Source organism: Pristis pectinata, chromosome 11, assembly GCF_009764475.1.
Source record: "Pristis pectinata isolate sPriPec2 chromosome 11, sPriPec2.1.pri, whole genome shotgun sequence".
Classification (NCBI taxonomy): Eukaryota; Metazoa; Chordata; class Chondrichthyes; order Rhinopristiformes; family Pristidae; genus Pristis; species Pristis pectinata.
The window spans coordinates 85,373,603-85,388,809 of record NC_067415.1 but is presented as its reverse complement, the minus strand read 5'-3'; the positions used below and the strand labels follow the sequence as shown (position 1 = coordinate 85,388,809).

Sequence of the window (15,207 nt, the reverse complement as noted above, 5' to 3'; positions counted from 1 at the left end):
CACCCACCTACCTTCCCCCTCTCACCTGGACTCACCTGTCACCTGCCAGCCTGTGCTCCTCCCCCTCCTCCCCCCCCACCTTCTTTCTTCCAGCTTCTGCCCTCTTCCTTTCCTGTCCTGATGAAGGGTCTCGGCCCAAAACGTCGGCTGTTTATTTCCCTCCATGGATGCTGCCCGACCTGCTGAGTTCCTCCAGCATTTTGTGTGTGTTGCTCCAGATTCCAGCATCTGCAGAATCTCTTGTATCTCCATAACATTGCTATTTTTTAAACAAGTGCAGTAAATATCCTGGGTAGAATTAAAATTTGCATCATTTCTTTGCTACTTTTCCCAAGTGGAATGATCTGAATACAGAGTTGTTAGGAAAAATTGCAAAGCCTCTTCTAGTCAGATATCAGCTGTGGGAACAAGAACCAAAACTAGTGCCTAAAGATGTAAGATGGTCACTCGTGAATCAAAAAAGAATTCAAAAGAATCACGTGTGCACAGAGTGGGGAGAACGTGCGACTCACTGCTGCAGCGGGTGGTCGAGGTCAGCAGCATTTCAGAGAAATTAGCAAGTTTTCGAGAGGGGAGAGAACAGGGCAGAAGGAAGCTCACATGAAGCAGAAATGCCACCAGAGTCAAGGTGGGCTGAATGGTCCATTTCTCTGCCGTGCATTCTACGTAATTTGACAAAAGAAACGGTTTATTCCAATTTGCTTGGTGTTGTTCTCTCCCCACCTTGAACTCAAATACTTGTAAATCATGCAAGCACACAAAATATTCAATTAATTTACTTTCTGCTGTGTCCATTAACACAGGTTTATGACAAGATCATTACATTTGCCAATGTAAAGACGGCTTCACTGGAGACACTAATAGGACTGATGCAAATATGTACACATCAAGCTCATTAAACTGCAGGGATCTGAAATGCAAAAGACTCAACGTGAATCCTTAAAACTGAATTTAAAAAAAAGCAGAGCAATTTAAATCTGTTATATTTGTGAAGATCATTAAATTCAACACAATTTTCAGCAAAAATTAGTGTGGATAAATTAAAAATTACAAGTTTATTTAAAGCACATAAAATATCAATAAGGGAGCCAAATAAGGCACAATTAAATTGCTGTCATTAGATCAAGAACTAATGAACTAATGAATGGGATATTGAAAAAAGTGACTCTCAGAAATGCAGGCTAAGAAACATGCTACAGTTAAATAGCCACAGAATGTAATGAAACAGAGGCAAGCAGGTCTACACAGCTGCTGCATCTGGGAACAACATACACCGAATTTTGCCTTTTGAAATTTATCACATTGTAGGTAATACTAAGTACATTCACTTATATTTCCAGTAAATAGGGAGGATTTTGCAGAGACAGTGTTGGTGGTATTTTTCCAGTGTCTTGAGATACCTGCTATCAATAGTCCAGTACTCAGAACCATGGAGCGGGGCAGGGCTCATTGCTGCCCAGTAGATTAGAAGTTCCATGGCAGGTCTGAGGACTTGATTCTCAAAAACCCTTTTCCTCAACTGACCAAAAGTGGCGTTGGTGCATCGGAGGCAGTGGTTATTTTCATTAATATCTTCGACAGGAGGTGGCTCTCGAGATATGGGAAGTGGTCCATGTTTTCCAGGGTCTTGCTGTGAACTGTATTATTTGAGGGTAGTACAATGCAGTGGGGGCATATTGGTAGAGGACTTTGGTCTTACAGATGTGTGCAAGGCCATTTCTCTTGTACGCTTTAGTGAACGAGTTATCGATGTCTTGGAGCTTGACCTCCAAGCGTGCACAACTGCAAGCACTTCCCCGCATATTGCAACTATCAAGATTCTTATCCACGCTAGTGTTTATGCTCCAGTAGAAACCTGTCAATCTACTTTCATCACATGCTTATTGCATTGCTTTTCATCTCAACATCTATGTGGCGCATTCTAACTACTCTCATGCCAAAACCTTTACAGAGTTTTTACAAACAGCCAAATGGGTTGATGGGTGTTCTTGCAACTGGGCGGTTGCACCAATGGAGTTCTACAGAGCTCCTCTGTAACATATACTGATGATTAGGACTCAAACATAGGGGTTCATGTTCAAAGATGAAAATAAAAATTGGCCATGGTTGACAGTGAGGAAAGCTTTAGAATGCATGAAGATAATGGATAGTCTAGTGAGGTAGACGTGGCAACAATCTACTGGAGGAATTCAGTGGGTCGGGCAGCATCTGTGGGAGTAAGGGAATTGTTGACGCTTCCAGTCGAAATCCTGCATCATTACATGGCAAATGGAATTCAATCTGGCAAAGTGCAAGGTAATGCATTTGGGAAGGGCCAGCAAGGGAATACACAGTCCCTGGGTTATGCTCCTGAGAACTCTCTGTAACCTATTTTTCTGCAAGTCAATGCAGGTCAGTGAGTTGGGATGTGGAGAGCAGGGTTTTGATTTATCTCAATTCTACATTAAATACAGTACAAAATATAGCATTGCTGATGTAAAATGTTCTTTGTTGTATATAGCTACTGTCAATCTGTTCTTTAATGCATTAAAAAGTACATTATATTAATGCAGTAGATTTCTACAAGCCTACCCAACAATTCACCCATGAAATCAGGTTTCACGAAATTTAAACAGGATGGGAACTAGAAACTATCAGAATAAAATTGGCCCCATATTGTTGAATAATATCCATTTCTATAGACTATAATAGCTACCCATATCGTATTGCTTTGCATACACTTGCTGTAATTCCTTCATTTCACTTAATATCTTCCATGTTCACTCCAACACTACCCATAATTAAACTAATAGAATAAATAATGTATCAGTTGTTAATGAATACTAGTTGGCATTTCAATCACTAATTTTCTTATTTTAAAAAATCTTTAAAAATTGAAGGGAAATGTGACTTTACGCAAATTTTCCCCAAAGTCAGGTCTTCCATAACCTGGGGAACTCGTGTGTACAATAAGTGGGAGGCCATTAAGTGTGGGACTTGAAGTACACGTCCACAGATCCTTAAAGGTGAAAGGACTGATGAACTGAGGCACAGAATACAAGTGCAGGGATGTCATGCTAGAAGTGTATACAGTACCCAGCTTGAGTAGTATATAGTTCTGGTCACCAAATTAGTGAAAAATTGCACCAGACAGGTTGCAGAGATGATAATGTTGCTAGGACTGGAAAAGAGTTCACCCTCAGAGCTGGGATAAGGAATTAGTAGCTCTTTTTCTGTCTGCCACAGACACAATGGGCCGAACTGACTCCTGCTGCATATTTTCTACAATTTTGTACAATTACATCAAAGCATTTATTTTCAATGTTTTTCTTTTAAATCAGTGAGGCAGTTAGGGATTTTGTTTTTTTTTTTTACAAAGTTTATTCAACAAGAGGTTGTACGTTTGAAAACTGAATGATACAGTGTTAGTCATAGTGTCAAGCCCAAATCATTAAAAATATAAAGATACAGTATTCAACAATGACCACCCATTAAAAGTGTTACCGTGAACCAAAAAACTCAATTCAATCATATTTAAGTTATTCTCATAAATCAAATCACCATTGCTGCCATAGAAAACATTATTTACATTAAAAAATATTCCCAAATAAAATATTCAAATAACCATTAAAAAAGGGATCAGAATCACTAAATAAGCCTTTGCCGTCAAACACAGATGTAATACCAATGAGTAAAATTAATCCTCTTAATTTATTTCTGTAGTATTAAGTGTGTGGAACACAAAGTAGACAATCGGAAAACAACGAGAATGCGACATAATACCTTGGACTTTCACAATTCTACTTCCTCTGCTGCACCAGAGATTTCCACCTTACATCACCCTCCTTTACTTAGTAACTTCGATTCTTTTCCTTTAAATAAAATCTTTGCATTATCTTTCCGCACTAGAGGGTGACACATCAAGATCGCAAATTGGAGAAGCAGCTTTGAAGTGAAATCAGGAGTTTGCAAAAACACAGTTGAAACAGAACTGCAGAGAGTTGGCAAAGACAATTGTAACCAAAGAATGTATTTTTCATCGAGTTAGGTAACTTTGTAGTAATTAAACAGGATTTTTAAAGAAAAATAAAGGTACAATGAGAAAGACGGAAAGTGTAGTGATCGATGTAAGTGAGTCAGGACATCCTGGGGCTTTGAATCATTCGATAATCTGTTCTAAGTTAAACTCTATAAATATATTATTGGACATCCAGGTATTTTTCATTTTTAATCACATGGTGGACTGGTCCACCACTCTCATGGTGAGACACCTAACAATGAAGGAACAGCATTGTCATATCACAACACTAATAAATTATAAAAAAACTCTGTAAATAATGACGTTGAAATTGTACCCTGGGGAATAGTGCATTAATCATTAACATGTTCAACTGAAGCACCTTTCTCTGCCATTGTTAAAAAGAATCTCAATGCCTCATGGCATTAAGGTGAAAGGAGGAAAGTCACACAGACTTAACTGTCCGCACATTTAAACGTATCGTACTTCAAACCAATTAATCAGCAAGTAGCAAAGTGAGGGGAAGAAAATAATCACAAAATAGACTTCAGGCTAAACAATTAGAAACCAGACTTTGAGTGTATTTTTCTCAGCTTTCACTTCCTTGAATATCAGCAATCTTCATTCCAGGTAGAAAGTGGGTACAATTTACTGAAGCATTATGTTTCACACGTGTTTCAAAGTAATTGGTACAAACTGAAGCACAATATGTAAACAGGCAACATACTCAAATCCAATTCAACATAAAGGCGAACTAGAAAGATTTTGCTCCAAAACCAAATACAAGTCCAATTGTTCCAAATGATTTTAGCCTAACAAGTTTAGAATATGAAATATAAATGCTGCGTCAGTACTCTGTATAATAGTTCTCCTGAGTCAACCAGATGTCCATCTGAGGTTATCAAATCAATTTGGTAAACACAAGTTCTGTTAGATACGTGCATATTTCCCCAAAAAGGCAGTTCTTTTAATCCACCTTGACAACACTGTAGATCTTGGTCACAAACCAGAAACATGCGAAAAACCCAATAGTTCCTGGAAGAAAATATAGCTAAAATAAGCTGTTTTGCAGACATCAGTATTACCTAGATGTATAAAAATGCTTAATTTTATCATTAATTTCTGAGGTTTTTATTTCCACCAGTGACTTGGGCTAAGAAACAAATGATATAATTTCCATGTTCTTTAAGACCCATTGATATTTTGCCAGGATGCTGCCTACGATACCTTGCCACAACCCAGCTGTGAATCAAAGAGATCTATCTTGCAGCTAGTGGCATTCTGCCTGCTGAGGCTGACCAATGACCTGGAATGCAACAAGAATGCCAGTGCCTACAGCAAGTAAATCACTGACTGAACAGCAGGGCACCTCCACAAACCACAGCACTGAACAGTTCCCGAATCTGTCTTTTCCTCTTAGCTGAGCAAACACATGTAGAGTATTTGCGACACAGGCTTGTGCACTGCCAGGTCCAAGAGTGGAACTAGAGAATTATCCTCAGTTTTTCCATATCCCTGACACATTATGCCAGACAGCGTTCTGGACCTTGAATAGAAAACTTCCCGTTCCATCCACAGAGTCAGTTGTACAGCACGGAAACAGGCCCTTCGGCCCAACTCATCCATGCCAACCACGATGCCCATCTAAGCTAGTCCCATTTGCCCATTAAACTTTTCCTATCCTTGTACCTGTCCAAGTGTCTTTTATAAGTTATTGTAACTACTTAAATCACTTCCTCTGGCAGCTCATTCCACATACACATCACCCTCTGAGTGGGAAACGCTGCCCCTCAGGTTCCTATTAAATCTCTCCCCTCACACCTTAGACCTATGCCCTCTGGTTCTCAACTCCCCAACCCGAGGAAAACCCAGCCACTGGGTGGCCAGATTTCATTGGCAATGTTAAATTCGGAGTGTCAGTCAAGGGGGTGTCTGGTCCACTCCTATTCCTGCCTTTTAAGTTTCTATCAGCCACGAACAAAACGGCTACACATTTAAAAACCTTCTTCCCTTTAGAGGCATGTGATGAGGTTCACAATCCATTCGAGTTAAAGGGGCTCTCCTCTGACCAGGCACTTTGTGAGAGGCTCTAGAAAGGCAGCTGCAGGAACTTTTCAAACTAAATGAATAAACTTATTATCTGGATCTCCACACACCAAGAGTGCTCACTGGAGTAAGAGAATGGACATTAGGTGAGATTCCTCATTCTATAGATCCAACTTGAGCTGTTAACACAACAGTTGCTCACAACTGGCCTTCGTTCTACAGAAAAACTAACAGTCGGTTCCCTCTACATGTGTCAGAAAATTTGGGACTTTGCTACAAAGTTCCCAAGGTACTTAGTTGCTGATATCTTCCCCCACGATAACCCAAATGTGCTTTGACTCTGGAGTACAAGATTGTTGCAATTCCCAAGCACTTTGGGGAACCTATACATTAGACTGGACCCAGTGCAGGAACAGTTTTCTCGCTTCAGTTCAATAGTGAGTAACAACAGTGAGGGACTTAGACGCATGTTCATTGAAAATTGTTTTTCAAATTTGTTAAACTTTATCCAGTTATTTCCCCTTCTTTAAATAGTATTAAGCAATTTTCAATGTTCTCTCATGTCAGGAACACAACTGACAGCTGGCTAAGCCGGGAAACATGGCTTGACTCACTGCTGGTTTACAGTTGATTTGTAGGTGGGGGTTCCCATGAGGAGATTTACACTGGGGGAAGGCCCCGTCACTTTGTGGGGCCTCACTGCTGTCAATGGGGTCAGCTTCCCCTGCACGTTCCCACAAGAGATTCCGCACTCTCTTGGAGGTCAGTGATTCAGTGTAGAGGGGTCATCACTGCAGGTTCTGGGACCATATTTCCTCTTTCGTATTTTAACACTTTCTTTACTGAAATTAATTGGCTACAAGCTACAACCAGTAACAGCAAAGTTACCATTTCACTTCAGGGATGGAGGTGAATAAGGGCCAGCTGTTACTCAGTGGGTGGCAAGCTCACTTAAGTTAGGTGGTTTGTTTCAAGAGCCCCTTGCGAAATGTGGACACAAAGATCAGGCTAGCATTCCCGCTGCAGTACCACCATTATACAGGTTGACTTTTGGCCAAGACATTAAACAAAGGCCCCACAGACCCTCAGATGGAAGCAACAGGACGCCAAGCCCCAACTCACCATGTTGATGATGGAGAGGGCAGTGCTCCCCTGTGGTGAGAGATTGGAAAACGTTGATGTTCAGAGGGACCTGGGTGCACTGAAAGCTAACATGCAGATGCAGTAGGGATTTGGGAGGGCAAATGGTACGTCGGTGCTTATTGAACAGCTCCACTGGGTATGCTTTTGGCCACCCCAAAACTCTGCTGTACACATCCTAATTTACCTTGCATCCTGTTGACCCCATGCGTCTGTGGATGGCGACCTATATTGGCTCTGCTTTGACAATATCTCAATTTTAATTAAAATTTCAATGTAATTAGAACTAGAATTTTTGTCATAATACAAGTTTAAGGTTCTGATTTAGAATGACATTATTCCCATTCCCAAAGCTGACTGGAAGAGATTTAGATTCATGTGTCATCTCAGTCAAGTACCTAAAAGGCATTGGAGGACAGGAGAAACTTTATGAAGTGCAACATTCTGAAAAGATAAATACAAACTTACACAGAATTGTTCTGAACAGCTTACCTGTGAAAAGGAAGAAGATCAACACCATTATCATTGTGTATCCAAAGTACAAAATGGTGCTGGCAGTTCCAGTTATCTGTAGTTTGGAATAGAAGTAATGGATTGCGTAGATTAAAAAATATACTGCTGTAAATCCACTGGTTAGAAATGATCGCCATTGCCAGTGATAGTCCTGAAATGATAGAGAATAAGTATATTTAAAAAAGATGTCCAAAGACATGGTAGGATGATATGCTTCCTTTACAGCCCTACTCCCACACATTTGAAGACTACAGATCAAATTTATCGTCATATACACCAGGATGAAATGAAATTCTTTGCTTGCGTGAAGCTCAGAGTAAACAGTAAATATGGTAATAATAAATACTACAATAAATACAGTGACGAGTGCAAAACAACAGAATACTGCAGAGTATAGCAGTACACACTAAATGTCTACTGAGTACTACGACACTCTAGGTTTTTTTTTTAAGTGACTTTACACCATTATGTAGAGAGCATAGCATAGAAATGGGCCATTTGGGGTTCATGACAGTGTTGATGCACCACACAAGCCTCCTCTCATTCCTGTGCATTGCCATCAGTTTATTTGTCCACCTCTTTCTCCTTTGTGATTGATAATTTGTTTTACACACAAGTGTGCCCGTGTGAAAACGATTTATAGCACACCTTGAAAAAGTGGATAATGAATGCTGTTCTGAAAGCTACAATTATGGCATCTACACTTATGGCACCCCACGATCTACACTTTCCAAAGCATAATGAGATTACCAATTCTATATAAAACTTCAATAAAGCCCCACCTACAAATTATTTTACATCCAATTAAAAGAATATAAAGTTCAATTTTAAAAATTCACTGGAGAAAGTTTCGGATAGCAACTCTACATTGCTTCAACTCTTCTGTGCATTTACATTTTAGACTATTCCCGAGTCCCAAGTCCTCTGAAACAAAATTAATTTTCAGTATTTTCCAATAATGCTACACAGTGACTATTCGAAAGAATTAGACATACACAAAAATCTTTCCAACTTTCCATACAATTATACAGTAATAACATTATTTTACAGCAAAGCTAGTACATATAAAAAGAACAGATCTCAGAGCAACAACACAACAAAGCCACTGACTGTTGAAGTTTACTGTGCCTGTATTAATCAGGGATACAGCATGGAAACGGGCCCTTTGGTCCATTGAGTCCATGCCGACCATCAACCTATTTGCACTAATCCTACATTAATTCCCTTTTCATATACTCTTTACGTTCTCAGTAACTGTCTCTCCCCCACCCCAGATTCTACTACTTGGTATTGGTTTATTATTGTCACTTGTACCGAGGTACAGTGAAAAGCTTGTCTTACAAACTGATCGTACAGGTCAATTCATTACACAGTGCAGTTACATTGGGTTACTACAGAGTGCATTGATATAGTACAGGTAAAAACAATAACAGTACAGAGTAAAGTGTCACAGCTACAGAGAAAATGCAGTGCAATAAGTTGCAAGGTCACAACAAAGTAGATTTGTGAGGTCGTAGTCCATCTCATTGTATAAGGGAAACCGTTCAATAGTCTTATCACAGTGGGATAGAAGCTGTCCTTAAGTCTGGTGGTACGTGCCCTCAGACTCCTGTATCTTCTACCCGATGGAAGAGGAGAGAGAGAGAATGTCCCGGGTGGGTGGGGTCTTTGATTATGCTGGCTGCTACACCAAGACAACGAGAGGTAAAGACAGAGTCCAAGGAGGGGAGACTGGTGTCCGTGATGCGCTGGGCTGTGTCCACAACTCTCTGCAGCTTCTTGCAGTCTTGGGCAGAGCAGTTGCCGTACCAAGCTGTGATGCATCCAGATAGGATGCTTTCTATGGTGCATCGGTAAAAGTTGGTGAGTGTCAAAGGGACAAACCAAATTTCTTTAGCCTCCTGAGGAAGTAGAGGCGCTGGTGATGGTTTCTTGGATGTAGCATCTACATGATTTGACCAGGACAGGCTGTTGGTGATGTTCACTCCCAGGAACTTGAAGCTGTCAATCCTCTCAACCTCAGCACCATTGATGTAGACAGGTGCATGTACACCGCCCCCCTTTCTTGAAGTCAATGACCAGCTCTTTAGTTTTGTTGACATTGATGGAAAGGTTGTTGTCATGACACCATTCCACTAAGCTCTCTATCTCCTTCCTGTACTCCAACTCATCGCTGTTTTAGATACTGCCTACAACGGTGGTATCATCTGCAAACTTGTAGAGAGCAGAATCTGGCCACACAGTCGTGAGTGTATAGGGAGTAGAGGGCTGAGGACACAGCCTCGTGGGGCACCAGTGTTGAGAATAATTGTGCCGGAGGTATTGCTGCCTATCCTCACTGATTGCAGTCTGTTTGTTAGAAAGTCAAGGATCCAGTCACAGAGGGAGGTGTTGGGTCCTAGATCTCGGAGCTTGGTGACAAGCTTGCTTGGAATTATTGTATTGAAGGCAGAGCTGTAGTCAATAAACAACAAACTCACCTACGCCACACTAGGGGCAACTTTCAGCAGTCAATTAAGCTACAGACCTGCATGTCTTTGGGATTTGAGGAAACCAGTGCATCCAGGAGAAACCACATGGTCGCAGGGAGAATGTGCAAATGCTACACAGGCAGCACCCGAGTTCGGGATTCACCCTGGGTCTCTGGTGCTGTGGGGAAAGCGGCTCTGCCCATCAAATGCAACTAGCACAGTTGCCCCTTTTGCCTATTTTCCAATTCAGCACAGAATTAGAGGCGGATAAATCACAAGGGGCAAAGATAGGGTGAATGTACTTTTTCCCAGGGTTGGGGAATCAAGAACTAGAGGGCACAAGTTTAAGGTGAAAAGGGAAAGATTTAAAAGAAACTTGAAGAGCAAGTATTTTTACTCAAAGGGTGGTATCTATGTGGAATGAGCTGCTAGAGGAAGTGGTTGAGACAGGTACAATAACAACTTTTAAAAGACAGTTTGGACAGGTACATGGATTGGAAAGGTTTAGAAGTTTATGGACCAAACACTGGCAAATGGGACTAGCTTGGATGGGGCATCTTGGTTGGCATGGACCAGTTGGGCCGAAGGGCCTGTTTCCGTGCTGTACAACTCTAGGACTCTAATTAGTTTCAGATGGAGTTCGGGAAGGAGAGTAAACATTGATTAGTTGTTGGGTTTAAATGTATGACCTTGATATGACTGACAAAAGATGCAAGCAGCATTCAAAACAGTTAGTCTATGTGTAGAATTATTTATAGGATGTGGGAGTCTGAGAGGGCCAGCATTTATTGCCAGCCCTTGGTGAGAGTAACCATCTTAACACACTGCTATCCTTCTGGTGAAGGTATTCCCATTGCAGCAGTTAGGGAGTTCCTGTTTTTACCTGTACTACATCAATGCACTTTGTACTAACTCAATGTAACTGCACTGTGTAATGAATTGACTTGTACGATCGGTTTGTGAGACAAGCTTTTCACTGTACCTCGGTATAAGTGACAATAATAAACCAATACCAATGTTAGAGAATCAGCAATATACTTATAAGTCAGAAAGGTGTGCGACTTGGAGGGGAATCTGTAAACCCTGCAACAACTGCCCATCTCCTTCTAGGTGGAAGAGGTCTCAGGTCTGCGAGGTGATATTGATGTAGCCTAGGTAGGTTGCTGTTACACACTTCGTGGATGACACATATATTCCCCAAGATTGCTCAGAAAGAAATATTACATGCTACCTCAGAGATACAAAACTTTTATAATTCGGCATAGGAGAATAACAAAACAGAAGTATGATGTTCCTCAAAACTCAAACAATATAGCTTTCTTTGAACCCACCTCAGCACAAAGGTGGAAATAACAGAGAAGAACAGTTGCCTCAGAGCAAGTGATGACGAGGATAATGAACACCAGAAACAGGAAACCGAACATGTAATACATCTGGTGGGACCTGCAAAGATACTGCCATTAGCAACAGGAAGAGAAAACATCATTCATCAGAAAGCAAATTTGCATTAATCGAACACAAGTAATTTGAGCTGCTGAGTTGCTGTGGAGAAGTTACATCAGTTCTGTGATAAATATAAACAACACACAAATATGAAATGCTATTTCCATAAAGTACCAAAGCTACTTTGTAATTCTTCTTTTACAAGCTGAGGTGTTTTAACAGGTGTACCCGTTACAGAAATAAACCTCTGAATACAACTGCAATGCCAAACAATAGGACTCACCATATGCTATTGAGAATGAAGAACAGCTGAATGAAGATGCAGCCAAATGGCAGTATGCCACCCAAAACAATTCCAGGCAGAGCCTTTGTGTAGAACGACTGGTCAGGAATCTGGCGTGGGATCTGGTTAATGCGAACAGGATGCTCTATTGCCTGCAAGGAGGAACTGCATTCAATGCTTTTGAACAGCAAACAGAACCAAAACAGAGCCAGATTGAACTCTTAATACAAGCAGCAAGGTGCTACTGTAAATGCCATAATGACGTGACACAAGCCAAATAGCACCATGCCTGATCTGATCAATCTGTTCCTGCCACAGCCTCCAAGGTATCTTTCAATAAACTAAAGCAAAAGTGAGATGGTGGCTATCACATTCTACGTAAGACCATGGAAAGCCACTCATTGTTCTGTTTAAATAAATTCTTTGCTATCAAATCAATTATAACCAAATTTATATTGAAAGGGAACCTGGACAATTTGATGTGAAATTATGCTACTTATTTGGTAAACCAATTGAACAATTTTTTTTGTCTCTTCACTTACCCTCATCCTCCTCCTATGTCTTTGCAATTTGTACAAGTTAAGGTGAACAGTTAAAATATTATCGACCACCATTTTTTGTTCCATTCATGGAAACTTATCTTGAGATGCAGAAGCTATCCGTAAGAAAAACGGATTCTCATACTTGGGAGGGTCAACATCCTAAAAATAGATGCCCCTGACACTTATCTTTTAAATTCTCCCTCCGGGAGCTGAACCTCACCAAATATGCAGCATCACATACAAGGCTAATAAGAGAATGTAGTCAATAAATCCTTAGCATTCACAGCTCCAGAGATTTTGGATTAAACTCATTTCCCACAAAACCTGGTTATTTCCTCCCCACAGGGTACTAAGACCCTTCTGAGGAGAATGGATTTTCCCATCAGAAATTCTAACTAATTCCTTAATCAGACAGATATTCCAGGGAAGACAAAATAAAGCCACCCATGATTACGGGTTAGGAATGGAGGCGCAAACCAATCTTTCCTACCAGTTAACTACAAAGTCAATGATAAGTTCCAACTGCTATAAAGATAAACATCAATGTACTGGAAGTCTTGAGAACAAAAGACTTGAATTTCTGTAGCGCCTTTCATGGTTTCCAGATATCCCAAAGCACCTTACAGCCAAGGTAATACATTATGTGCAGTTGCTGTTGTGTTGTTTGCAACATGGCAGACAATTTGTCCTCATCAAAGTCTTTTAAAATGATGTAAATTGCACAATAAATTGTCACAGCACAGAGAGGAGTGCCCTGACATTTCTTCAAAATATATCACTAAGGAAGTTGCAATAAAGCAGATTAAAGAGCAAACCATCTATAGTTTTCCACCTTGTCCTTTGACAGCGCTCCTATGAGGCACCTTAGGAACATTTTCTGCTGCAGTAAATTTGCTACATAATGGAAGTTATCATGGATAAACTTGACACACTGGTACGTGGCACGTATAGGGAAAGGACAGGCAAGTTAATGAGAGCAGGCCAAGGTAAACAACAGGTTTTAAATTCACTCAAAAACATCTGTGAATTTTCATAACATGACAGTTTTATTTTAACTATATTCAGTAAAATAAATCGCCCCACAAAGGGGGAAAAAAGGAAACTTACGTGCTTCTTGAAGCCAAAGTAGGCACCAATAAAGGTCAAAGGCACTGAAATACCAAACCACAATGACAGAACAGCCACCAGTGTACCAAAAGGAATTGCAGCCGAAGATCCTTCTCCCCATAGTATTAAGTTCATGAGAAAGAAATCAGCAAAGACAATTCTGGGGAGGGAAAATAACATGTTTGCCATCAAACTGCAATATTGTCTAACAAACCCTGTAACTAGGAAAGCCAGGTGTTTGTGTGGATTGATAGACACATACTTGAGTGGATCTTTTATTAAAAATAAATAAAGATTTCTGAATGCAATTTCTGTACACAAATCTCTATTTAAAAACATTACTGACTCAAAGGTTCTTCCATCCCACCAAATGTAATGGATTTAACATGTTTATTCACCACTATCTCTTCCCACTATCATGCACTGCTTTGAAGAACTTATGAAAATGAAATAATTGAGAATTTTACTTCAAAACTTGAAAATAAATCTGGGATTAAAACAATGCATGGATAGGTCCTGAGCAAAATACCCGAGTTTTTGTTCATTTTTCCTACATTTATTCCAGAGTAACAGAAGATAAGATATCTTTATTAGTCACATGGGCCTGAGTGAACGGTAGAGGTTGGCCAGGCTTGGTCTTTATTCCTTGGAACGCAGGAGAATGAGGGACGACCTCATAGAAGTGGCTAAAATTATGAGGCATAGATAAAGTGGACAGTAACAGTCTATTCCCCAGGGTAGGGGAGTCCAAAACTGCCAAGCCTATCAAATTGGCTCACATTTCTACATGCTTATTTTACCACCATAAAATGTGCGTTTCTAATGTAACATGATTTTTTTGTTTGGATTAGAGTATCAAGTTACAAGGGTAAAGTGTTCTGCTCATCCACCACTACCTCCACCAACCCCTAATGCCTTATCACGAGGGATTCGTTTCAACATCCAATATCCAAGCTCTTAGATAAAAGTCTGTTTGCTTGCCGCACCTTTATAATGCTGCTATCCATATAGTTTACTCAATAAACTTCCTGCTACAATGTGCTTCCTTCCTTTTTAATACCTTCCTAGCCTTTCAAATACTTCCTCAAACCTCTCCCAATTATGCATTTTCTCTGCTGTTTAGCATTTAGTACTCTCCACTTAATCCCTACCTCCACTTCATGGGGATGTATGACAGCAAAACTACTGAATAAATCTTCAAATAAACAGAGTAACTTACCCTGGACATAGAAAAGAAGTCAATAATACATTTGTTTTCCATTTCTCACCACCGAATGCTATGAACAAACAAAATTAAGTGTAATTCTTTATAGGTCTTGCAAAAACAAATTGGAAATAAAGTTCTGTGGTAGATACAGGCATCAAAACTAATGTTATGGCAGTGGTAATAAATGGTAACAAACTGTTACTACCCATCTCATTGTCCCCTATTATTTTGATAAAATGTGGCTGAGGATTGCAGAAGCTTTATCCAACCAAGATACAGGCTGTCCCCAGGTTGCACAAGGGCTGTGCTCCTGAGAAATGTCTGTAAGACGATTTCTCCGTGAGTCAGAAATATCCACTTTCTATAGTTACCCATATCATATTGCTCCATGTACACTTGGTATAATACTTTCATTTCATTAAATAGTTACCCTAACACTACCCATAATTAAACTAGTG

General features: G+C 40.1%; 1 protein-coding gene across 1 annotated transcript in view; it reads right to left on the bottom strand.

Moving 5' to 3' along the window:
* Positions 1-3,352: 3,352 nt before the first annotated feature.
* tm9sf2 (transmembrane 9 superfamily member 2) overlaps positions 3,353-15,207 on the bottom strand; it is a 34,396-nt gene continuing 22,541 nt past the window's right edge. The window contains exons 12-17 of the mRNA XM_052025625.1: positions 14,762-14,819; positions 13,543-13,702; positions 11,894-12,045; positions 11,499-11,610; positions 7,676-7,847; positions 3,353-5,032 (exon numbers count right to left, since the gene is read on the bottom strand). Coding sequence (XP_051881585.1) covers positions 4,965-5,032; positions 7,676-7,847; positions 11,499-11,610; positions 11,894-12,045; positions 13,543-13,702; positions 14,762-14,819 — 722 coding nt within the window. The 3' untranslated portion in view covers positions 3,353-4,964. The remainder of the gene's footprint in view (positions 5,033-7,675; positions 7,848-11,498; positions 11,611-11,893; positions 12,046-13,542; positions 13,703-14,761; positions 14,820-15,207) is intronic.